Source organism: Staurois parvus, unplaced genomic scaffold, assembly GCF_062004578.1.
Source record: "Staurois parvus isolate SC_StPar_1 unplaced genomic scaffold, SC_StPar_1.0 ptg000270l, whole genome shotgun sequence".
NCBI lineage: Eukaryota > Metazoa > Chordata > Amphibia > Anura > Ranidae > Staurois > Staurois parvus.
Genome location: NW_028318066.1, coordinates 3,312,295 through 3,336,843, shown reverse-complemented (window position 1 = coordinate 3,336,843; position 24,549 = coordinate 3,312,295). Strand labels below are relative to the sequence as shown.

At 38.6% G+C, this 24,549-nt stretch overlaps 1 protein-coding gene across 1 annotated transcript; it reads right to left on the bottom strand.

Annotated features, from left to right (window-relative positions):
* Window positions 1-691: 691 nt before the first annotated feature.
* LOC149459189 (apolipoprotein L6-like) lies at window positions 692-21,969 on the bottom strand. The gene is made up of 5 exons (XM_089681555.1): window positions 21,916-21,969; window positions 20,136-20,206; window positions 16,451-16,515; window positions 16,321-16,365; window positions 692-9,053 (listed from the first exon to the last, which is right to left on the bottom strand). Exons 3-5 carry the CDS (start codon window positions 16,451-16,453, stop codon window positions 8,274-8,276), a joined length of 828 nt encoding a protein of 275 aa, XP_089537681.1. The 5' UTR covers window positions 16,454-16,515; window positions 20,136-20,206; window positions 21,916-21,969; the 3' UTR covers window positions 692-8,273.
* Window positions 21,970-24,549: the final 2,580 nt, after the last annotated feature.

The window sequence follows — 24,549 nt, the reverse complement described above, 5'->3', positions numbered from 1 at the left end:
GCTGTGTGGGAAGCTGACAACTGCTGAATCTCCAATATGGAGTCTGAGTTAGATGTGCTTAGGGATTCCACCTCCTCCAGTCTGGTATGAAGCATATGGTGATCTTCCCTTAATTCACTGAGGGCTGTAGTAAAGGTGGCATTAATATCTGCAGCCGCAGCCTGTAGATCTCTCAGAGAGAGTGAGCAGGAATCTGATGAGAGGTCATGCTGTGGAATGGACTCTGTGTCAGCCCCTGTGTCTGTGTTCCTTGTGCTCTGAGAGCACACTGCTGCTGAGGAAGAAGGGAGGGTGGGTGAGGGGGAAGCTGCATGTGGCCTGTCTCCCTGCTGTGAGAGGAACAATGCCGGAATATGGCAGGATTGCTGAGGTCTATGCACCCGCGGGGAGCAGGAACGGGAGTCAGAGGCATTCCAGTCCGCACTCCCCATTTCTGTAAGTCCGTTTCTCACCCACTCCTTGTGATTAAGCTGTGCAGGGTCTCTGGCTGGCAGGAGCTCCTGGATCACTCAGCCATCTTGGATCACAGCAGACCATGCCCCATTTGCTAATTCTAACTACAATACTCTCTTGCATTTCACGACCTCAGCCATAAAATCTGGGTGACTCAAATACACCATTCATGATCCTGCCTGCTAGTGCTGCACAAGATATATATATATACAGTGCTCAGCATAAATCAGTATACACCTTTTGAAAAGAAAGATTTTAATCAATTTTCTCAATAAACAAGAACAATTTCCAAAATTTTGGCAAAACTGAGTTTTATAGAACATTTGTTTAGCTCATTACATGAAAGTAAGGTTATTAAGATAAATTAGATTACAAAATCTTAAGTTTTACTCAAATTAGTTGATGGAAAAATGAATATACCACACAACAAAAGACTCTATCTAGTATTTTGTATGACCTCCATGATTTGTAAGGACAGCACCAAGTTTTCTAGGCATGAAATGAACAAGTTGGCGACATATTGCAACATCGATCTTTTTCCATTCTTCAAGAACGACCTCTTTTAGAGCCCAGTTGCTGGATGGAGAGTGATGCTCAGCTTGTCTCTTCAGAGTTCCCCATAGGTGTTCGTTTGGGTTTAGATCAGACTTGGCCATTGAATCACTTTCACCCTGTTCTTCAGAAATGAAACAGTGGTCTTAGATGTGTGTTTTGGATCATTTTCAGGCTGGAAAAGTGCACGACGACCAAGGGCACGGAGTGATGGTAGCATCTTCTCTATCAATATAGAGCAGTACATCTTTGAATTCACAATACCACCAATGAAATGCAGCTCTCCAAAACCAGCAGCTCTCATGCAGCCTCACAGAAGGACACTGCCACCACCATGTTTCACTGTAGGCACCATACATTTTTCTTTGTACTCCTCACATTTGCGACACCATACAAGTTTTAAACCATCAGTTACAAAAACATTTATCTTGGTCTCATCACTCCAGAGTACAGAACCCCAGTAGTCTTTTTCAGCATGGGCCTTGGTAAATTCTAGGTGGGCTTTATTGTGCATGGGTTGAGAAGAGGTTTCCTTCATGGATAACACCCATGCATGCTTTTCTTCTGCAGTGTACACCATATTGGTGACCACTTTGAGCACCTAATGCGATTGCATAATTCAAATATGACTGAGCATCAAGAACTTGGCCAGGCGAGGAAGGAGCCTTATCATGGCGGCGTAGGAGAGCACGGAGCGGGTGCTCTCCGAATCACCTACACCACCCCAGATGCCTGAATAAGAGAGACCCGGGGACTTACCCACGAGCGACGGCTCTAGAGCGGGTCCGGCGGCCCGGAAGTGGAGAGAGGAGGGTGTGCTGGACGGCGGGGCTTGCTGCAGGAGGTCCGGACTGACGTGCGGGGCTGCTGGGAGAGCGGGGAGTCACGGAGCAGACAGACACGCGGAAAACCGCAAAGCACTACTGGGAAGGGGAGAAAGCCAGCCGGCATCTATAGTGAGAGTGAAGACGCCGGCTCGCTCCCCCCTTGCAAAACATACAGGAGAAGATATTCGTATAATGAATGACCCGCTCCCCGTGTGTCTTGAGCTTATACACAGGGGAGTAGGGTCTGAGGAAGAAGACCCAGAGTGGGAAGCTGAAGTTAGCAGCTGGTGGTTCGTGGCTGCCTCACCAGAAGAAAAGCAACTAGAGGGTGAGTGTGAGCAGCATGACCTAGCAAACTGTAATTATATGGTGACTGTATGTTTGAAGAGGGGTAGACTCCCTGGGGAAGATTGAGTATAAAAGTAACTAGCAGCCCTGCAAGAAGAAGGAGAGCACAGTGGGAAAGTGGAAAATAAGCACGTGTTGAAATTTAGATACCTGGTCTGTAGCTGTTAAACCAAGGTGGTTCCTGTATTTAATTGAATAAAACCCACAGAAGAGATGAAGAGTAAAGACGTTAAAAGTAGTGGGCTAAAGGGGTCCCAAGTAGGCACGATAAAAAAAATATACGTCTCAAGGTAATGTGACCCCAGAAAGATCTCAAGATATCGGTGATAAAAGTGAGCTGGAAACGAGCTTGGAAGCTAGCCCGAGACTCTCCCTGGGAATAAAGCATAATAGCCAACAAATATTAGAGAATGTGGAGAGGAAAAATCTGGAAAGTGAACTACAAGTACCAAATAAGAAAGAGATGGCAGATATGTTCAAAAGTCTAGAAAAAACAATAAAACAAGAACTGACAATCATACAGAGTGATTTAGGGCAGCTACTATTGCGGATGGAGGAGACAGAGGAAAGAATTAAAAATCAAGCCCAATCTATCTCTGGTTTAGAAAAAGGGACAAAAGATATTAAGAAAGAGCAAAAAAGACTGTTGTATAGGATGGAAGTACAGGAAAACAGGGAAAGAAGGAAGAACTTTAGGGTAAAAGGTATCCCGGAGTCCGTGAAGGGAGAGGAAGTGAGAGACTTTATCTGTAAAATCTTAAACTCCATAAGAGATAGACCAGAAACAGAACAGGTGAATCTGGAAGAGGTTTTTAGAATTGGAAGGATCCAACATGGAAATGAAGAAAAGAAACCCAGAGACATAATTGTCCAATTCCAAAAGATGTGTGATAAAGAAGAGATATGGAGAAAGATTAAGGGAAGATCAAATATTAAATATGGAGAAATAAATGTACAGATATTTGCAGATTTGACAACAGAGACACTTAGGAGAAGAAGATCTTTGAAACCCCTGTTAGAGCAAATGAAAAAACAAAATGTGCACTATAGATGGGGTATTCCTGAGTGTCTAATTGTATGGAAGAATGGAGTTACAGCCTACTTGAGATTTCCTGAGGATTTAAGAGACTTTTGTAATAGACTTGATTTGCAAACTATAGAAATTTCTGGTTGGGAGGAGGAGGTAGGAGATAGTGGGGCCAGAGTAAAGGAAGACTGGCAGTTAATTGGGAGGGGAAGATAGAGGAGGATTTTTTTTTTCTTCTCTCTCTCTCTCTCTCTCTTTTTCTCTCTTTTTCTTTCTCTCTTTCTCCCTACTTCCTGTTTGCTCGAAGGAAGTACATCTTAGTGGAATCATCTTGAGTTTATGAAATAGACAAGGGGCATCTGGGTGGGTGGGAGGTGGGAGAGGCCGTCCATGGGAGGAGCTCAACCCCAAGGTACAAAATCTATGAAGGGTTTAGATCCTCAACAGATTTATAGGCAAACTACAAGCCTAAAATGGGTGGGTGGGTGGGAGGGAGGAGGAGGGGGGAAGGCAAGTCATAGGCCTAAAGCGGAAGGGAGGGTGGGAATTGGAAGGGGAGGGGGGAGAGGGTTTTTTTAAAACTGACATCTGGCATAAAAGAAGAGATAGAGGGAAATGGAAGAAGAAAGGAGATGGTAAAATAGAAAGATGACAAATAAACAAAATATGGAGGAAATACAGTTCATAACTCATAATGTAAATGGGTTGAACTGTCCAAGTAAAAGATTTAGGTTATTTAGAGAACTACAGCACAGAGCGGCCTCAGTAGTATTCTTGCAAGAAACGCACCTTGAGTTAAAAAAAAATCTTAAGTTGAAATCTAGATACCATCCGGTTTGGTATTATGCGGATTCCCCAATTAAGAGAGCGAAGGGGGTGGCTATAGGATTTGCAAAAAATGTTAGGTTTGAACTAGAAGATAGGAATACCGATCCGGATGGGAGGTTTCTGTTTTTGAAAGGCAAATTGCAAGATATTGAGTGTACGCTAGCAAATATATACTGCCCTAATAGGAAACCAGAGATGTTTTTGAAAGGGGTTCTGAAGAAATTGATGGATTTCTCTAAGGGATATTTAATAGTGGCAGGAAACTTTAACCTATGTATGGATCCACAAATAGACACAACTTCTACAGTGTTGAGAGAGGGAAACAAGTCGATGAGAATATTGAAGAAGGTGATGAGAGAGAGCCAATTGGTGGATAGTTGGAGAATAGTAAACAACAGAAACAGAGACTATACCTTTTATTCTAACGCTCATAAAACATACTCCAGATTAGATTATATATTGATAGACCATCGGCTCATCGAAGACTTGTCTAGTGTTAAGATAGAAGTAATGACCCTTTCAGATCATGCCCCCGTTGCATTAAAATTAAGATGGGGAGGGAGGTCGTCAAGGGGACTGACATGGAGGCTGAACGAGGCACTTCTCATGGATCAAGATACTGAACAGAAAATTAGGGAGGAGATAGGGAGATTTTTTGAGGAAAATGAAACGGGAGATGTATCAAGGGCTACAGTGTGGGAGGCGCATAAGGTATACATCAGAGGAATCCTAGTTGCGATTGGGGCAAAGAAAAAAAGGGAAAGGAGAGAGAGGATTAGTGAGCTTTTAAGGGAAATAGCTGAATTGGAACTCCTACATAAAAGTAATATAACGAAAGAGATAGAAGAAAAATGATAAAAAAGAGGGAAGAATTGGAGAAAGTATTGGAGGAAGAAAAAACGAGAATTTTTCATAAGGTCACGGGAGAGAGGTATAGATGGGGAGATAGACCGGGAAAGTATTTGATGAGAGCTCTGAGGAAGAAAAAGAATAGAAACTATATAGATAAGGTGAAAAATTTCAAGGGAGAATTGGTCCACTCAACTAAAGAAATTGCAAAAGTTTTTAAGGATTACTATAGTAAATTATATAATATTGCCCCCAACGACCCTACAAATAAGATCAAAAAGGTAAATGAGGAGAAAAGAAGAGAATATTTAAGAAATGCAAGATTACCAAAATTAAGCGAAGAATTATTAAACTCCTTAGAATCTGAAATCTCACAGGAAGAACTAAAAACAGCATTAAAAAGCTTTAAGTCGGGGAAAAGCCCGGGCCCAGATGGGTATACTGTGAGGTACTATAAAAAATATAGTGACTTACTACTACCTAACTTAAAGAGATATATGGATGCGTTGGGAGGAGAGATGGAGATGAGACAGGAATCCCTACAGGCCCAGGTGGTTTTGATTCATAAGGAAGGTAAAGATATCTCCCAGTGCTCAAGTTATAGACTGATATCATTGCTGAACACAGATACGAAGTTGTATGCAAAGGTTTTAGCAAATAGGTTGAGGGATCTAATGCCAGATTGGATACATGGGGACCAGGTGGGCTTCCTTAGAGGAAGGGAGGGTCGAGATAATGGGTTGAGATCCCTGATGCTTATTCAGAAAAGTCGAACGGGAAAAAATCCACTACTATTGTTATCAATAGACGCGGAGAAGGCATTTGACAGGGTTAATTGGAGTTTCATGATGGATACGTTAGAGGCTTTGGGACTGGGTAACAGGATGAGGAGATGGATTGGAAGATTGTATGAAGGGCCTTCCGCGATGATAATGGTAAATGGAGAGAGATCAGAGTCTTTTTTAATGACAAATGGAACTAGACAGGGTTGCCCACTATCCCCACTGTTGTTTGTTTTGTCATTGGAACCCTTGCTATTAACAATCAGGAAAAATATAGATATAAAGGGAATTAACGTAGGAAAGATAGAGCACAAGGTTGCCGCATTCGCGGATGACCTATTGTTCTATATTGGTAACCCCAGGATAACGCTTCCTAACCTAATGAAAACATTGAAAGAATATGGAGAATTGGCAAACCTAAAAATTAATCCGAGTAAAACAGAGATATTAAATATAAATCTTCCAAAGAGTGAAAAAGAAATGATACAGAGAGAGTTCCCCTTTATATGGAAAGATAGAGAAATAAAATATTTGGGAGTGAAACTTACTTCTTCACAGAAAAATCTTTATAAAGCAAATTATATACCATTGTTAAACGAGATTAGGGAGGAATTGAAGAGAATCGGAGGAGGAAATCCTTCGTGGTTAGGCCGTATTAACTTAATAAAAATGGTAATTCTCCCTAAGGTTTTGTATAAACTCCAAATGATTCCCATTAAACTCCCAGGGACATACTTTAGAACAATTAAGCAAATGGTAACAAGATATATATGGAAAAATAAAAAACCTAGAGTATCATATGAAGTGCTGAGTAGAAACAAGGGAAAGGGTGGGGTAGGAATGCCGGATCTCAAAAGATATTATAGAGCAGTGATCCTATCAAGAATTTTTGATTGGAAACACAATATAAAGAGTAAAAACTGGGCTACAATAGAAAATACACTTAGTGGGAAAGATCTGAGTGGGATCGTTTGGGTGTCAACACAGTTTAGAGAATTAGCTGAGAGCACAAGTCCATACACTAGGATTGTTTTGAAAGAATGGGATAGATTGCACAAACTAAGGAATTGGGAGTTTAATTCACTGTTAATGCCACTAAGAAATTCAGAGTTTTTCCCCCCAGGTAAAGAGGAAATTACGGGTAAATGGATTAAGAAAGAAGATGCTCAGTTGAGAGACGTAATGGAGGGGGTAAACTTAAGAACACTGGAGGATTTGAAAAGGGAAGAGGGAGGGATTTTCACTAAGATAGACATATGGAGGTATAATCAATTAAAACAATTCGTGGGGAAACTGACGAAGCCCCTTAGAATTAGAAAAGATTGGAATTTATTTGAGAAATTATTTGAAATTCGAGGTGATGGGAAACACAGCACTGCTAAAATATACAAAATTCTCACTGATTTAGATAGTAAGGTAAAATTAAGATATATAGAAAAATGGGAAAGGGATTTGGGGGTGGAGTGGGAGGAACATACACAAAGAAAAATATATAGAATGGTACATGGAAATGTTAGCATGCGGGAGGTGGAATTGAACTATAAATGTTTAAGTAGGTGGTATATCACTCCGATGGTAGAGCACAAAATGAGTGGGGAGAAACAACCTGGGTGTTGGCGAGAATGTGGAGAGGAGGGCACAACGTATCACGTGTGGTGGGGGTGCCCAAAAATACAAGTTTATTGGAGAAAGGTTATAAATCAAATTAGGAATATCACTGAAATTGAGATTGGTTTGGACCCTGAAATATGCCTTTTTCATATCACAGAAATATCAATGAAAAAATTTAAAGATATGGGTATAGAGTGTTACTTAAATGCAGCTAAAGGATTGATACCTAGGTTTTGGCGTAAAGCTGAGGCACCGAAGGTAGATGACTGGATAGACAGAGTGGATCAGATTGTTAGAATGGAGAAATTATACTATATACAGGAAGACAAGATGGAGGTTTATAATACAAAATGGAAGAAATGGGAGGAATTTAGAGCAAAGAAGAAAGAAGTCACTCCGTAAATAAGAATAAAGATGGGAACCGGACAGATGTCAGGGGTTTATTGAAGAGGGGTGGGAGGGAGGGGGGGTTGAGGGAAGGGGGTTAAGGGGAGAAAATGATATGCAATAAGTGTTTTTAGAAGAAAGTTGTTAGGTTGTACTTTATTGTTTCTTGTGTTGGAAATATTTATATTGCTATATTTTGAAAACAAATATTTAAATTAAAAAAAAAAAAAATTCAAATATGACTTACAGCTACTCTTTGATGTGCAAATAAATCTAGTAATAGAATGTGTATGCATATATTTTTCATGTTAAAATGTGTATACAGTTTTGGATCCCTCTGTGTGTATATCTCTATACACACAAACACTGTGTGTGTGTGTGTGTATATATATATATACACACACATACATACCTTCCTATTTGTTACTAAGTTCTGAGAATTTTGTGATAGCAGTAGTCATTTTGCATTTGTAATGATTATAAGATACAATTTAAACAAGCTGATAGAGAAATTCAGCAAGCAATATCAATGTTAAATGAGGGCTTCATATGTTTTGCAAGTCACTGCTGACATATATGTGTAGGTATGAATTGGCTTGCATTCCATTACTAAATAAGTTCTGTAGCTTTTTTAATTTCATCAAGTAGGTTTTCACTGGTTTTTTTCAAGTCATTTAATGTTCCTAGCAGTTCGTCCGCAAGCTCCCGCATTTCTTCTGCTGTCTTTGTTTTGGCTCCTCTATGCAGATCTACTGATCCCTTTACAAGAAAGGCAGCATCAACTGCTACAAACAATACAGAAAAGACTCCAGAAACCGCCTGAATTGCTCGAGCTCCCTGTGCTGCTATCTGAGCCCCTCGAGCTGCAGCTGTTGGTATCCTCCCAAGCTGAGCCAATCTGCCGAACTCCACTGCAACAAATACTCCTTTACCCCCCATTCTGACACAATCAGGGTATTGTTTCGCAAAAGGTACACTAACTGTAGTTATGATATTTGTAGCAAATTCTTCAATATTTGAAGAAAGTTCTTCTAATAAATTTATATTTTTGTTAATGTTTTCTATCTTCTCATTTACCATATTACATTTCTTTTTAGTATTTGCAGCATCTGCTATGGAAGCAGAAACGCCAGTGACTCCTCCAGCTGTAGCTACAGAAATTCCAACAATGCTACAAATCAGAGATGCACCGAATGTCACCGGAGCTAGAGCAATGCCTACAATGGTGGTGATTCCACCGGCAATCCCAACAGCACTTCCCACAACATTGCCGATGGTGGCTCTCTTATGGAATGTGTCCACATCGTCCACTATAGTGTACAGTTCATTAACACAATCTGAAAGATCTTTCTCCAAAGAGGTTGAGAGGCTTTTATACTCTTGATAATACTGTTTGGGGAAAAAAAAAACAATTAGAAGAAAGAAATGTTTAGCACAATTATGTTAGTTGTATAAGCAAGCTCGGATTTCTGCATGGCCAGCGCAGGCAATGGCATAGGTAGGCCAGGAAGCTAGGGCTACACAGTAACCCACACACCATGCTACTGGCTGCCACATCTCTTGGTATAAAATAAATGTCCAGGTTCTAGGATACTATCGTCTAAATGTTTATGCAGTTTACCTAAGCTTTTTGCATTTAAAATATATGTTTAATATTTTTTTTTTTTTAATGAATATAAAACCGCATTAACATTACCTCAAATTCAACTTTAAAAGATACATGGCATGGGAGAAGTATGCCGCTGCTATGGTTATAATACTGTCTGAGTCACTGACCTGAAATAAGTATGGAGAAAAGGAATTTTGACTTTTCCAGAATTTCATTGGTTTCTTTCCTGCATCAGGCCATTGATTCAGAAGTATTGAAACCCGGTAAAATAAGGGCATCTAGCATTTTTAAAAAAGGCCACCAATCAAATTTTTTTCATGATGGTATATTTAAATATATCTGCATGCTTTGCTTTTTTCTTTTCCAACTTTACTTTCTATCTGTTTAAAGTAGTAAAAAACGCTAGAGGACAGCTCAGTTCAGTTTCAAACATTATAGTCTAACTTACTACTTGGCATCTTTAAAACTTTTTCAAGACATGCCATTTAGGAGATCTGCTGTCCACGATGCCACTTGCACATGTGCATTGTAAACACGGTTCATGACATAATGACTGTGCTGTCTATCTGTACATCAGTGTGTCATCTTTACGTCATTCTGTTTCCTTGGCACAACTGTGAAATTGGTACTATGCTTGCTGTGGATTTCTTTTCATACCGCCTTAAGAACAACACATACTGGTTTCCCAAAGCTAAGTAGATAAACGTTCGTCCTCACTTACACGGTGGTATAGCTCTCATGGGAAGTTACCTGGTTCCAAGTAACCATCTGCTGGTTTCCTGAGAGCTTTCCTGCTTTGTAACCTTCTTCAGTGGTGACTTCATGCAGCCATGCCAATGCACATGACACAGTCCACTTCTGCCACCATGGGTGAACTTACTCTAAGTAATATCATGCACCTATTACTGGAGTGCATTTATGTAGTGAAGTAGTGGCTGCAAAGAGATGATGATAATCCAAAAAAAAAAACCCATGACAAGTGTTTATGATACAAAACACTTTAGTTGATTGAATGTCACTTGATTAAAGTGATTCTAAAGTTTTTTGGGTTTTTTTTAAAGAAAAAAATAACAAACATGCCATACTTACCTGCTGTGTGCAGTAGTTCTACACAGAGCAGCCCGGATCCTCCTCTTCTTGGGTCCTCTGTAGGCTCTCCTGGCCCTTCCTTCCTATCAAGTACCCCAACAGCATGCAGCTTGCTACGGGGGCTCCCGCTGCTCCATGTGTCCATTCACACACAGAGCCACAGCTTGGCCCCACCCCCTCTCTCTTCTCATTGGCTCACTGGCTGTGATTGCCAGCAGTGGGAGTCAATGGCTCCTGCTTCTGCCTCAGCCAATGAGAATAGGGAGTCTCGGGATAGCTGAGACTCCAGTGCACATCGCTGGATCAAGAGGGGGCTTAGGCGAGTATTAGGGGGGGCTGACGGGGATGCTGTACACAGAAGGTTTATCTTCATGCATAGAATGCATGAAGGTAAAAAACCTTGAGCCTTTAGAACCACTTTAAGGTTTACACCTACATGGGGTCATTCACTTGACACAATGCCATTCAGAGAACACCTTATATTTATCTCATTGAATGCAAAGCTTTCACTGATTGGACAAGGCGGTGACATCATGATCTGCACATTTTAGCCACATCCTCTCCAAGTTACTTTTTTGAATTTTTGTTGTAACTATGATTTTCCCGATTGGATTTCCTGCCTTTATACAGGTGAACAACGTGGATATGGCCTATATTCTGGATGGGGTGAAGTATTATCAAAAGGCTTTGATCACATGGTTTTAACTTGGCATCAAGTGTGCTCTTACCACAACATTTGTTGGATTAAACCTTCATATATTTGGATGGAATACATTACATCCACCTCTTGTATCATGAGGCCTCTCCTAAATTTATGATCTACATATTGTTTAATTATTGATATAGCAGGCCACTTTTGTTCCTCCAGTACTACTGCAACACGTTGATTGCTGTCTGTCATTATACAGCTTTATTACACATCCTTTTCTCCATGTGGAGGTTTATCTGCTGATCAGTTTGGGTTCATTGGGCCCAACATGAATTTGCAGCATAAGGAATGACACATGACTGTGATGACCACTATTAAATATTAATTTATGTGTTTTTCTAATAATACTTTGGAGTGTGCCCCTATGGGTGTAACCTTTTTACATACATGCTGATATGATACGCATAACATGCAAATGGTTCATCCTGACTGGGCCTGCTCTGTAAGATCCAAAAAGTACAAGCATGCCAGCTAAAGAAATTCGACCACATGAGAGCCTGATTGATTTATTATTGAAGTCCAAGTTTCCTCTCCATGACCTCCATCTTTACTGAGGCTCTAGCATTTATTAGGCTATTTTTTCCTGGACATTCTGGGGTTTATTTACTAAAGCTAGTCCAGTCAGCATCTCCTGCAGCTCTGCATGGAAACCAATCAGCTTCCAGGTTTTATTGCTAAAGCTTAATTGAACAAGCTGAGGTTAGAAGCTGATTGGCTGCCATGCACAACTGCACCAGATTCTAAGTGAACCAGCTTTAGTAAATAAACCCCTCTGTGTCTGATTATTCCAATAGGATCACATTATCTCATTATATTGTTTCATTTTAATCCGACATCAGTATTCCTTATGATGCTATTTGGAGGGGAACACATGAGTAGTATTTATTGTGTTTTGTTTTTTAATGTTTTACTCAAAATAACCTGTTATGGTAAATGATTCTATAGATTAAAGTACTGTGACCAGGGGCGGACTGACAACTCATGGGGCCCCCGGGCAATAGGGAATCACGGGGCCCCTGTGTCCTTGCCCAAACTCAAAAAAGCCTATGAAAAAGGTACCGGGGGCATCGCATGGGGCCCCTTACTGACCCCGGGCCCTCAGGCAGTGCCCGAGTTTCCAAATGGTCAGTCCGCCCCTGACTGTGACATTCATTTGATGAATTTTTGGGGTTGATTTACTAAAGGAAAATAGGCTGTGCACTTTGCATATGCAGGTGCACTCTGCAAGGGAATTTGCTTCAAAGTTTAGTAAATGAGGGGAAGCTTTGCTGACTTCCATCATCCAATCATGTTCAAGTAAAAATGTGTTTTTTTTTCCCTTATAAGTGATTGGTTGTTGTTTGCAAAGTGAGCCTGGGTTCACACTGATGTGGTCCGGAATTTGCAGCGTTTTCAGTGCGATCACCGCATCAGAATTGCGCTCCATTTATGCGAACTGCTGCGGGTGTGTATGTTAAGTTAACAACACCCCGAAATCAGTCCGCCAAACTCAGTGCGATGTGCAGAATCGGATCACATAGGGGTGAATACCCATGCGATCTGATTCTAGTGCGGACCAAAAAAAGGGTCCTGCACATTTTTGGTGCGGGTGCAGTGCGATTACAGCCATACAAAATGTATGGCTCCAATCGCACCGCATACAAATTGCATGTGATTTGCACAGGAATGCGGTGTGGTTCCTGTGCGAATCACATGCGATGTACCGCACCACATATATGTGAACCCGGGGTGAAACTTGACCTCCTTTACTAAGTTTTCAAGCAAATTCCCTTGCAGAGTGCAACTGCACTTGCAAAGTGCACAGTCTATTTGTCTTTAGTAAATCCATGCCTATGTTTACAATATTTGTTTGTGATATTTTGTTTATACATTTTGTTTAGAATTTTTGATTGTTGGATTTATAATTCTACTCATTGGGTCCCCCCAGGTGGTGTGCTAATTATAATTCTTTATAACCTGTAGGTTAGGGTTTTGAGGTGCAATTATGTGAATAAAGAATAATATCTTTTCAAAATATTTTCTCATATTTTTGGTATTTTTTAAATTTTGTTATGGGTGTTTATGAGTTTTCTGTGGGACACCTTATACATCCCTCCCAAGCTCTAAAAGTAGTCAAGTAACATGTTAAAAGGATCAGACAGCCCCATGTGCTGGCTGTAAATATGAAATATTAATTCATTCAATATTCAAGCAATATTTCGTAGTTACCTGAATACAAATGAAAAAATATTTTGAATAATGTAAATGTAATAAACTGCGAGCAATCCCAAAAATCTGGAAAAATTAAACTGAATTGAAAAGCTCACACCTACACATACTCATAAAATATGTGCTAAATACAGAACCCATACAATGATCGTGCCCCGCTTCTCTTAATGTTAACCAATATAAATAGCAAAAAAAACCCAATGTGATAAAAATATAAAATGAATATAAATATAATAATAAATAATGTGCACAAAGAACTAATGAATAATAAAGCCCATCTCCAAATTGTGATTCTTTCAATAAATAATGATGACTTCTGCCATTCAAATCTCCCTTTTGACATATGCAATGTGTCTTCACCAGCACCGACACCACTTGTGCTCTCACCTGAAATTTTTGACCACACAATTAAGTTTGGTCAAAAATGGCTTGCGTCCATTAAATGGACATATAAATAAATTAATAAAATAATCCATAAAACCATAGCTGACACTCTCAGGCTCTAATGGATCTTACCGTACTCCTCTCTGTGAGCTCTCTGGGACAGGTCAGCTGACAGCGAGTGTCGAAACATCACCAAGCCCCTCCCCATGGGTTGCAGCCAGGATGTCACGACTCTTGCCGTCAGCTGATCTGTCCTGGAGAGAGCTCACTGAGAGGAGTCCGGTGAGTTCCATTAGAGCCTGAGAGTGTCAGCTACATTTTTACAGATTGTTTTATTCATTTGTGCAATATTTGGTGCAATGGAGAACCTGTATTATGTGAATGGTCATTGTATATTTTAATAAAATGTCAGTTTTTAAAACGATAAGTACTATTGGTTTGCCTATATTTCTTCTATATGTGTGCTGAGCAGAAGAGAAGGAAGGAGTTGAATCAACAGTGAAGGAGAGTCTTGATAGATGTCTTACTACCATTATATGTCCATTTAATGGATGGAAAATGTATATAAATATAATAATAAATAATGTGCACAAAGAACTAATGAATAATAAAGTCCATCTCCATATTGTGATTCTTTCAATAAATAATGATGACTTGTACCATTCAAATCTTCCTTTTGACATATGCAATGTGCCTTCACCAACACCGACACCACTTGTGCTCTCACCTGAAATTTTTGACGGCACAATTAAGTTTGGTCAAAAATGGCTTGCGTCCATTAAATGGACATATAATGGTAGTAAGACCTCTATCATAGGCAAACCAATAGTACTTTATTGTTTAAAAAACTGACATTTTATTAAAATATACAATGGCCCCTCCATAATACTGGTGCTCCATTGCACCAAATATTGCACAAATGAATAAAACAATCCGTAAAAATGTATCTGACACTCTCAGGCTCTAATGGAACTCACCGGACTCCTCTCAGTGAGCTCTCTCCAGGACAGGTCAGCTAACGGCAAGAGTCGTGACATCCTGGCTGCAGCCCATGGGGAGGGGCTTGGTGATGTTTCGACACTCGCTGTCAGCTGACCTTTCCCAGAGAGCTCACAGAGAGGAGTACGGTAAGATCCATTAGAGCCTGAGAGTGTCAGCTACGGTTTTATGGATTATTTTATTAATTTATTTATATGTCCATTTAATGGACGCAAGCCATTTTTAACCAAACTTAATTGTGCGGTCAAAAATTTCAGGTGAGAGCACAGGTGGTATCAGTGCTAAGGTGAAGACACATTGCATATGTCAAAAGGGAGATTTGAATGGCACAAGTCATCATTATATATTGAAAGAATCATGATATGGAGATGGACTTTATTATTCATTAGTTCTTTGCGCACCAAAATATCAAAAAATATATTCAAATGTGTCGCGCTCCACAATATAAAAAATATCAGTCATGAACATGTGACTTTAAATAATGCTAACGTGAATAAACCTTGTGCTTCAAACAGTGCAATATCTTGTGCATTCCAATATGTAAATAACGATAAATATATTTTCAAAAATTAATATAAAGTCCTCTTTGTGCTTTAAATCTTGCCAGTGCCAATTGATGTGCCGTGCCACACTCCCAGTGCTCAAGAAATGGATGTACGCTCACCTTACTCATTAGCCAAACTAATAAAAAAAAAAAATAGCTGTTATATTTCTTCTTTTATATTCTTATAAGTTTTTGCACAGGGAGAATATCACATTGTGGCTCACGAGTACTATTAATTTTATTTAGTTCTTTGTGCACATTGTTTATTATTATATTTATATTCATTTTATATTTTTTTCACATTGGGTATTTTTTTGCTATTTATATTTAGCATTGGTTAACATTTAGAGAAGCACAGCACGATCGTTGTATGTTTTCAAGAAATATTTTCAAATTGTAATCTGGAAATGTAAAATGCAAAAATGCTAGCTGCAGCCTTAACAAACATTAAAGTCATTCTAAAGGCTCACTTTTTATTTAATTTTTAATAATAAAAATGTTATACTTACCTGCTCTGTGCAATGTTTTTGCACAGAGCAGCTCCAAGCTTCCTTTTCTTGAGTCCCTGCCAGTGCTCCTGGCCCCTTCAGCCAGCTGAGTGCGTGCTCACTCCCAACCCGGCTTTGTGTCCAAAAGACACACAGAATGTGGCTCCGTCCCGCCTCCCTGCTCACCCCTCAGCTGGCTGTGATTGACAGCAGCAGAAGCCAATGGATCCAGCTGCTGTGTCTGTACCAATGAGGAGAGAGAGAGACGCTGCTCTCATGCACATCACTGGATCAAGATTGGGCTCAGGTAAGTATTTGAGGGGGACTTGGGGGGAACTGCTTGCAGAAGGTTTTCTTACCTTAATACAGAGAACCACTTTAAGCAGATTTCAGTAGGCATGTTCAAGATATTGAAAACTGGACTGAGCTCTGTAGATGTTTTCTAAATATGTATTAAATATTTGCTGGTGAAGTGTAAACACCATTCATAAATGATGATTCTCAGACTAGCATTTACAAGCTAGGGTTAAGAAAATACCCATGTGTACATAGCCATAGCGGCTGTTATTATGCATTAGGTCAAATGTCTGTATGGCTTCATTTTTACAGGATATACTCTGAATTACCTTTTCTAGATTCATTTTCATCTGTCTTTTGCCTGAATCATCAGCCTGAAAGTACAAAAAGGTATATCAATATCTGAATTGTATCAATTATGTATATGTCTTCACAAGTAGTAAATTTTTTTTAGCCTACCATTTCTGGTTTTACTGCTTGAAAAATCTGCCGGTTCAAAGTTTATAGGTGACAATGTACTAAAACTAAAAGAAAAACATTTTAAACATTTAAAATGATCTCAAGTACAATATCAGTGGTACATAGATGCTGTATATATTAATAATTATACCTTTTTATCTCATTAAAGAACTAGTAGATTTGTGCTAAACCATTGTGGTTGTATTGTGTGACATAAAACATTGGAACTACCACTAACACATTATTTATCAATTATAAACACTTCTATGCCTGCTATATCAAACAATTTATGAGGTTCCCTCTTCTGGCGTAATACTTGCTTCCTCAATGAATGGGGGTATGCATGTCCACATATCATAGCCAATGGGACCCAACGAGTTATCCTAATTTTATAATTAGGATATTTATAGACAAGAACTGGGGATCAAATTTTCCTAAAGAAAGAGATTGAGCAAATATTTTCCATTTCTTCTTCAAAAGCAATATCATAAGAGAGAGGATAAAGCACCTCTTATTGTGTTATCAAAGTCACACCAATTTGTATCAGTAATGGTATATATCAGGGATCAAAATGTAACAGCAATATACTGCTTGTATTAAGAAACTATTACAACATGCCCCTATCCTCATCGTGGTAAATCATATATCCAAGTTAAGTATATTTAGTCATTTTTTTAAGTGATCCATTGTGGATTTTGTATATGATTTAAAGCATTTTATACTTATTTATAGGACTGAGATCAAGCAACCTCTGCCTTTTCTTTGATATTGATTGGGATCAAGATAACCTCAATATGCCTACTTATGCATGATTCCTTCCTGGAAGGCTTTAGGAGTTATGGGCATGGGCAAACTCTGAGATACAGTGTATAGAGCTAGAAAGCCAATCCCCCCCCCCTTCCCTTTTAGAAATAGCTTATAGCAGCAGTCTCCAGTCAGGGAACAATTGGGGAATAGCCTCCCCCCAAGAATGAATGTATATGTACATGCTTATAGTGAACAATGAAAATGGTTGTTTGAAGAGATAACATTGCTGAACAGTGAAGCTGAAAACACTGATGGGTGAATAATATATTTAATTCAGCTATGCTTTGTTGTCCACAATTGATCATTTAAAAAGATGACTAATTATACTTATTGTGGATTTACTATTTACCAAGATAGGGACATGTTGTAATAGTCTCTTACTACAAGCAGTATATTACTGTAAATTTTGATCCCTGATATATACCATTACTGATAAAAATTGGTGTGGCTTTGATAACACAATAAGAGGTGGTTTATTCTCTCTCATGATATGGCTTTTGAAGAAGGAATGGACAATATGTGCTTGATCTCTTTCTTTAGGAAAATTTGATCACAAAATCCCCAGTCTATAAAAGTCCTAAATATCAAATTAGGTTAACCCGTTGGGTCCCATTGGCTTTGGTACGTGGGCATTCGTACCCCCTATCACTAACACATTCTGACTACCAAAATCATAACACACAGCAACAGGATCTCCCAGCCAGAATCCCTGCGCGCTCCTATCTTTGAAATGGAACCATTTTCTTACTGTGAAAGTAGAGGCCACTTTTCCTGAAATTCCACAGAAGGCAAATCGCCAAATCCCACCAAAATCAAGGTAAGCTCCTTGCTAGTTAAGTGACATTTTTTAACTTTTTGCATGGCAAAGGGGCCAAGCTGAAGACAAGAGTGGTACTGGGGATATTGAATGTAGTAAATGAGTAACAAAAATGAAAAAATGCACAACCCGGCTGTGGTCTAATCAAAATTATTGGTAGAGTTTCTAATGGCAGAGATGTTTAGATCTCTGAATACTATTAACAATTGTGTTTCAGATTTTGAATTTGGGAGGGCTGGTCATACGCAAACTAGTTGATCTAAGCCAGTGTTTCTCAACTCCAGTCCTCATGGACCCCCAACAGGTCATGTTTTCAGGATTTCCCTCAGATGAAACAGCTGTGGTAATTACTAAGGCAGTGAAACTGATCAAATCACCTGTGCAAAATAATGGAAATCCTGAAAACATGACCTGTTGGGGGTCCATGAGGACTGGAGTTGAGAAACACTGATCTAAGCTAACTAAATCTAACACCCTAAGTTCTTTTGTATTTGTGTACACAGTGCTTTTGCTTTAAAGGCCAACTGAAGCTTTGGCAGAGAATTCATAGGAAATTTTACTAATGAGGAAAAAGCTTACATGTACAATCTCATTGCTCGCAAAATTTTAAATGCACCCCAGCATTGACCAAAATATCCAAGGAGTGGGCAGCAGGCTACATGGAAGGAGAGGAAATGTTGCTGATTGCATGACTATGATGATTGTATGATTATTAAGTTTGTTGATTTTCTCATATCCATTTAACCAGTGATTGAATTGAATCCTGTCTTGCATACAAATCACTTTTGGGGTGTCTTTAAAGTGGTTGTTAACTTAGGCATGGATTATAAACAAAACACATCCTTCTATAGTGCACTAAGGCTCCGTTCACATCTATGCAGTTTGCTTTTTGTCCATTTTGCAGTGCTTTTCGTAGATCGTTTTGTGTTATTCTACACGCATTTTTGCCACGATTTATGTTTTGTTCAGCTTTTTTTTTTTTAAAGTGGAATTTTTTTTGCTAGGCAGAATAAGAATGCAAACCGTAAAACGTGGCAAAATTGTGGAAAAATTGCTACAAAAACGCACTACCATACATTTCAGCAGATTCTCCATTAAACTATATTGCAGCAAAAATGCTTCTTTTTGCTCTTAAAAAAGTCCCTGACCCTTTCCAAAAACGCAACAGCTCACAAAATCATAGATGCGAACATGTTCCATAGGAAACCATGTTAAATGGACTGTAGTGCAATTCTGCAAAAAGCACAAAAAAAGCCTAGGTGTAAACGGAGTCTTAATGTCATTTCTGTCTGTTGCTACATTTTTCTGCTATCAGCATTAATCACTTCTGACAAGTTTTCTTGACACCAAGTGAAAAATTGTGACAGGGGAGGAACCTCTAGCAGATTGACAGCCTCAGCTTTGTTCCTGTGAGCTGTGCAGAAGGGGGGAGGGGGGTGTCTCTTCCATCCAATCAGCTCTCAGAGCTCTCCTTGCTGAGCTCTGCACTGTGTAATTTTAGCTCACTGTCCCATTTTTTCTGAACTCTCAGACAAGCTTTATAATTTAATTTCTTTGAACGAATATAGAGAATACTGCAGTTAGACAGGTACAACTTATGTAGGAGAATTAGTTTTGTCTCTGTGTATCACCTGAGGCCAGTCACTTCATCGGGTATATGTAAGGGTTTACAACCACTTTAAATATTCAAGGTGGTATCATTACAAGTTTGTATTATAAATCCACAAATAGGAATACTACATTACATTTTACGAGTGCTCACCATCTAGACAGCTAGCTGAAAATTTAACAGTATTCAAGTTTGTACTTCCTACCTACACAGCTTTTGACAACGCACCAGAAATTCCTATAAAACCCTGATGAAGTTCAGGAAAAGCTTTACTATATGCTAGAATGAGGATTCAAAATGAAAATCTATGCACAATGTGATAAATAGGGTTCCTATTATACAGACTTTAACTTCATATCTAAAAGGATTTTAAAAAATCATGAGACAGCACAACAACATCCTTGCTAATGATGATAATACGTGTGCAGAGGTGCGGAGACCCCACTACATACCTACAAATGAAGCGGACTACTCAAAGACCTGTAATAAGAGTCGATCCAGTCAGGAAATTTTCAAGAAATGTCTGTAAAATTTCAGATAAGAAAGGGTGCTTCAAATGTCATAAATGTAACATATGCAGTATTTTAAGTATTTTCTTTTTTTTTTTATAATACAAAACCGTGTGAGAAAAAAATGAGATCTACAAAATACTCACCATGCCTCTTTTTAAATTCCTTGGGGTGTCTGCTTTCCAAAAAGGGGTCATTTGGGGGGGGGGGTTTTGGTGCTATCCTGGCATTTCAGGGCCTTTGAAACTGTGATAGGTAGTGAAGACGTGAAATGAGGAAGTTACGCACCTTCAGGCTTTCAAAGTGGTCATTGGATTTCAGGCTCCTGTATGTGGCCAGGCTACCAAAAAGTCTCACACATGTGGTATCCCCATACTCGGTAGAAGTAGCAGAATGTATTTTAGGGTGTAATTCCACATATACCCATGGCTTTTGAGAGAAATATCTAATTTAAATGACAACTTTGTTTTAAAAAAAAAAAAGTTTTTGTCATTTTCCAGAAACTTGTGGAAAAAAATAAATCTTCCATGGACTCAATATGCCTCTCAGCAGAGAGCTTAGGGTGTCTACTTTCCGAAAAGGGGTCATTTGGGGGTGTTTGTACTATCCTGGTATTTTAGCACCTTAAGAAATGTGATTAGCAGTCAGAAAGGAAAAGCTGTGTAAATTCCATTATCTATACCATAGTTTGTAGATGTTATAACTTTCACACAAAGCAATCAATATACACTTATTGGGATTTTGTAACCAAAAACATGTAGCAGAATACATTTTGGCCTAAATTTATGATGAAATGTTAGTTTTTTTGGATATTTTTTATGACAGAAATTAGAAAATATTGTTTTTTTCAAATAAAATTTTTTCCTCTCAAAACGTTTGTTTATAGCGCCAAAAATAAAAAGCACACAGGTGATCAAATACCACCAAAAGAAAGCTCTATTTGTGTGAAAAAAGGACATAAATTTCATTTATGTACCGTGTTGCATGACGGCGCAATTGTCAGTCAAACTAGCGCAGCGCTGTATAGCAAAAAAATGGCGTAAATTGCAGTATCTATACCATAGTTTGTAGACGCTATAACTTTCACACAAAGCAATCAATATACACTTATTAGGATTTTTTTTTACCAAAAACATGTAACAGAATACATTTTGCTCTAAATTTATAACTAACTTTGAGTTTACTATATATTTTCTATAGCCCAAAGTAAAAAATATTGTTTTTTTTTCAACATTTTTGGTCTTTTTTTGTTTATAGCGCGAAAAATAAAAAGCGCACAGGTGATCAAATACCACCGAAAGAAAGCTCTATTTATGTGAAAAAAACTCCATAAATATCGTTTGGGTATAGCATTGCAATTATCAGTTGAATTAGTGCAGTGCCGAGAAGCAAAAAGAGGCCTGGTCAGTAAGGGGAGTAAATCCTCTAGAGGGCAAGTGGTTAATGGAAGCATACAAAAAACTGATGTAAACAGACGATATCTGTTTACATCCGTTTGCCCATAGGAACGCATTGCTGACTGTTTTTCATCCGTCAACAGACGGGTGTAATTTGGACACATTTTTAGACCCCTTTCACATGGGGTCTAAAAATTTTCAGTTGCGATCAAATCAAAACAAGTCTAAGCATGTTTCGATCAATATTGACATTTGAAGTGTATTCTGCTACCCTATAAAATGCAAACAAAAAAAATGTGAATGGCAAATGGCGAAGAAATACATACTGTTCTCTAGACAGTGAGAGATGTTGGCTGTCCAGCGTCTATCTTCATCTGCAAAGTGAAAGCAAAACTATGATCTTTATATAATGAAAATGCTATCTCCACCCTTAAATAAGGACTAAACTAATTTACTAAGCTAGAGGTTGGCCAAAAAAATTTGTTAATGCTTGAGTGGCAATGAATCATACCATTTTCCAAAAAACAAATACATACTACATTCACATAAGATTTTCTATTGCTTTGCTATCTTTTGCGGAGCTGGAAATAAGGACAGACACTAATAATTTTGCATGTTATTGCTGTTTTTCACACAGATGTAAATTATAAAGGATTGAAACAATATGTGTTCACTGTGCAATGGACACAACAACAAATATTAATTTAAATGTTCATTTTATGCCTTCATTATTTACCTTTTATCAACTCAAAAAAAACAAATATATTTACAATGTATCTTTGATAAGCATGACTGTGTGTGTTTTTTGATGCTTTTTCTGTTTTTATGCTTTGTTTTTGGGCCAACTTGTTGGACAGATTAAAACACAAAATGCATAAAAAACACAATACATGCATTTTCTGCAATATCTCTATTGAAGTTTATTAAACCAAAAATGCAATGTTTTGTGTTTTAAAAAGTCCCTGACCCTTCCAAAAAATGCAGCTGCTCAAAAACGCATAGATGTGAATGTGTCCCATAGGAAACCATGTTAAATAGACTGTAGTGCGTTTCTGCAAAAAGCATTAAAATCATTGGTGTGAACCAGACCTTAGTGCTTAGTAAAACAACTGTTATTTACGGCAATGAAAGCAAAAGCGAGCTCAAACTAACAGTTGCATGGCTAAAAATAACTAATAATGGCAAACAACACATGCATTATGGTTTAGTTTAGTTTTTTTCAGTTAAATGATCTGTGAGGAGACAATAATTTCATGTAATCATTAAATAAAATAATGAATGTAGTTGAAACAAGTTGTCTTAGTGAATTTCCAGGGCGGATCAGAGCTTTTTTGAATTGTCAAAGTGGTCAACTGCTGGCACTGACCAATCTGAATCAGAATCATTCTGATCCATCTCAGAAGCCCTACGGAAAGAAAGGTGGTAAATGCAATGGGGACCTGGGTGGGCTGGAGGTGGGGAGTGTGTCCGGTGTTATTTCACCTTTTGTTTTTTTTTTAAAAGGTTAACTAACCCTTTAAAGTGATATTTTCAGAAGACGAAGTCCACTTGTCTTTTTTCATCTCTTCGGTGTTACCCTCCACTGATTTCTCCTTTAGCTTGCCAGATGCTAAAGAGACACCCATGTGTGGACACTCACTCCACTGCCCTCAACAACCTCACCTATAACCTTGAAGACTGGAAAAGCAGTGTGGATGGTTCAGAAAAACAAACTATCTTGTACAGTGTACTGGATTACTAGAGGTTAAGTCCAACAAGGTGCATGTCACCTCCTGGACTTATCGCTTTAATTTACAATTTGAAATTTTACTGTGTGCTGGGAACATAGCTATCACTATACTTTTGCTGCTCTGATGCTGGACATTCTGGTCTCAGCTACTGCAGCTGTAGAGTCTCATGCAGCAGCTGTGCTGCCCCTCCTCCTGCCCAATCACAGAGAACTTTTGTATTATGTGAACTCATTCACAAAATACAAAGGCTTCTGTGAATGAACAGTGGAGGGACAGAGCTGCTGCTGTATGAGTGAGCAATGCCTCTCCTGTCAGAGTCCTGGGAGTGTAGTAATAGCTGTACTACCAGAGCTCCATAAAATTGTCAGATGTAAATAGAAGAGATAAGTCCAGGAGGTGGCATGTACTTCGTTGTACTTAAGTCTTTCACTGCCAGAGTTGCTTTTGCGTTTTTTGCACACATGTTAAAAAAATCATTTTAGGCCTGAAGATGACGTAAAACCCTCAAAACATTATATATTTTCTGAAAACAAACACCCTTGAGAATAACGGTCTAGGAAACACAAAACATCAGTAAAAAATACAGTAAATGTAATTTTAGAGCACAGAAACAATAAATTACCAATTTTTGGTAAAATATAAACAATTAACCTGCATGGAGTAAACAGATACCCAACACGTCAAACTTTATATTTGTGTGCACCCGTGAAATGGCGACAAAGTTCAGTACCCTATATTTTCTATAGGCGAAGCATTAAAACCCCCCTATAGGTCATCAGTTTAGTGCTATAGAGGAGGTCTGTTGCTCGATATATTGCTCTGACTCCAGCGTGTGTGACAATATGTAACATGTGTATCGCAACTGACATTTTCATGTGTAAGCGCCCCCAACATTCGTATGTGAGTATATGTTTGTAAGGGGAATCAAAAAAAATTGAGGGCTGGGAGATTTTAAATGCATGGGTGGAACTTTAATTTTTTACAATTTAAAATTCTTTTTTTTTTACTTAACTTAACATCTGACAAACGGACCTGGCAGCGAAAGGGTTAAAGTAGTTGTAAACTTACAATGTTATGATTACTTTATAATACAGGTACAACTATGCAAGCATCATAACATATTATCATTATATCTCTTTATTAATTTTCACCCTTGTTTTCAAGGATAAAATGTTCTGTCATGTGACCATGTATCCTCTCTACCTGACAAGGGCAGGGTTACAGGACACT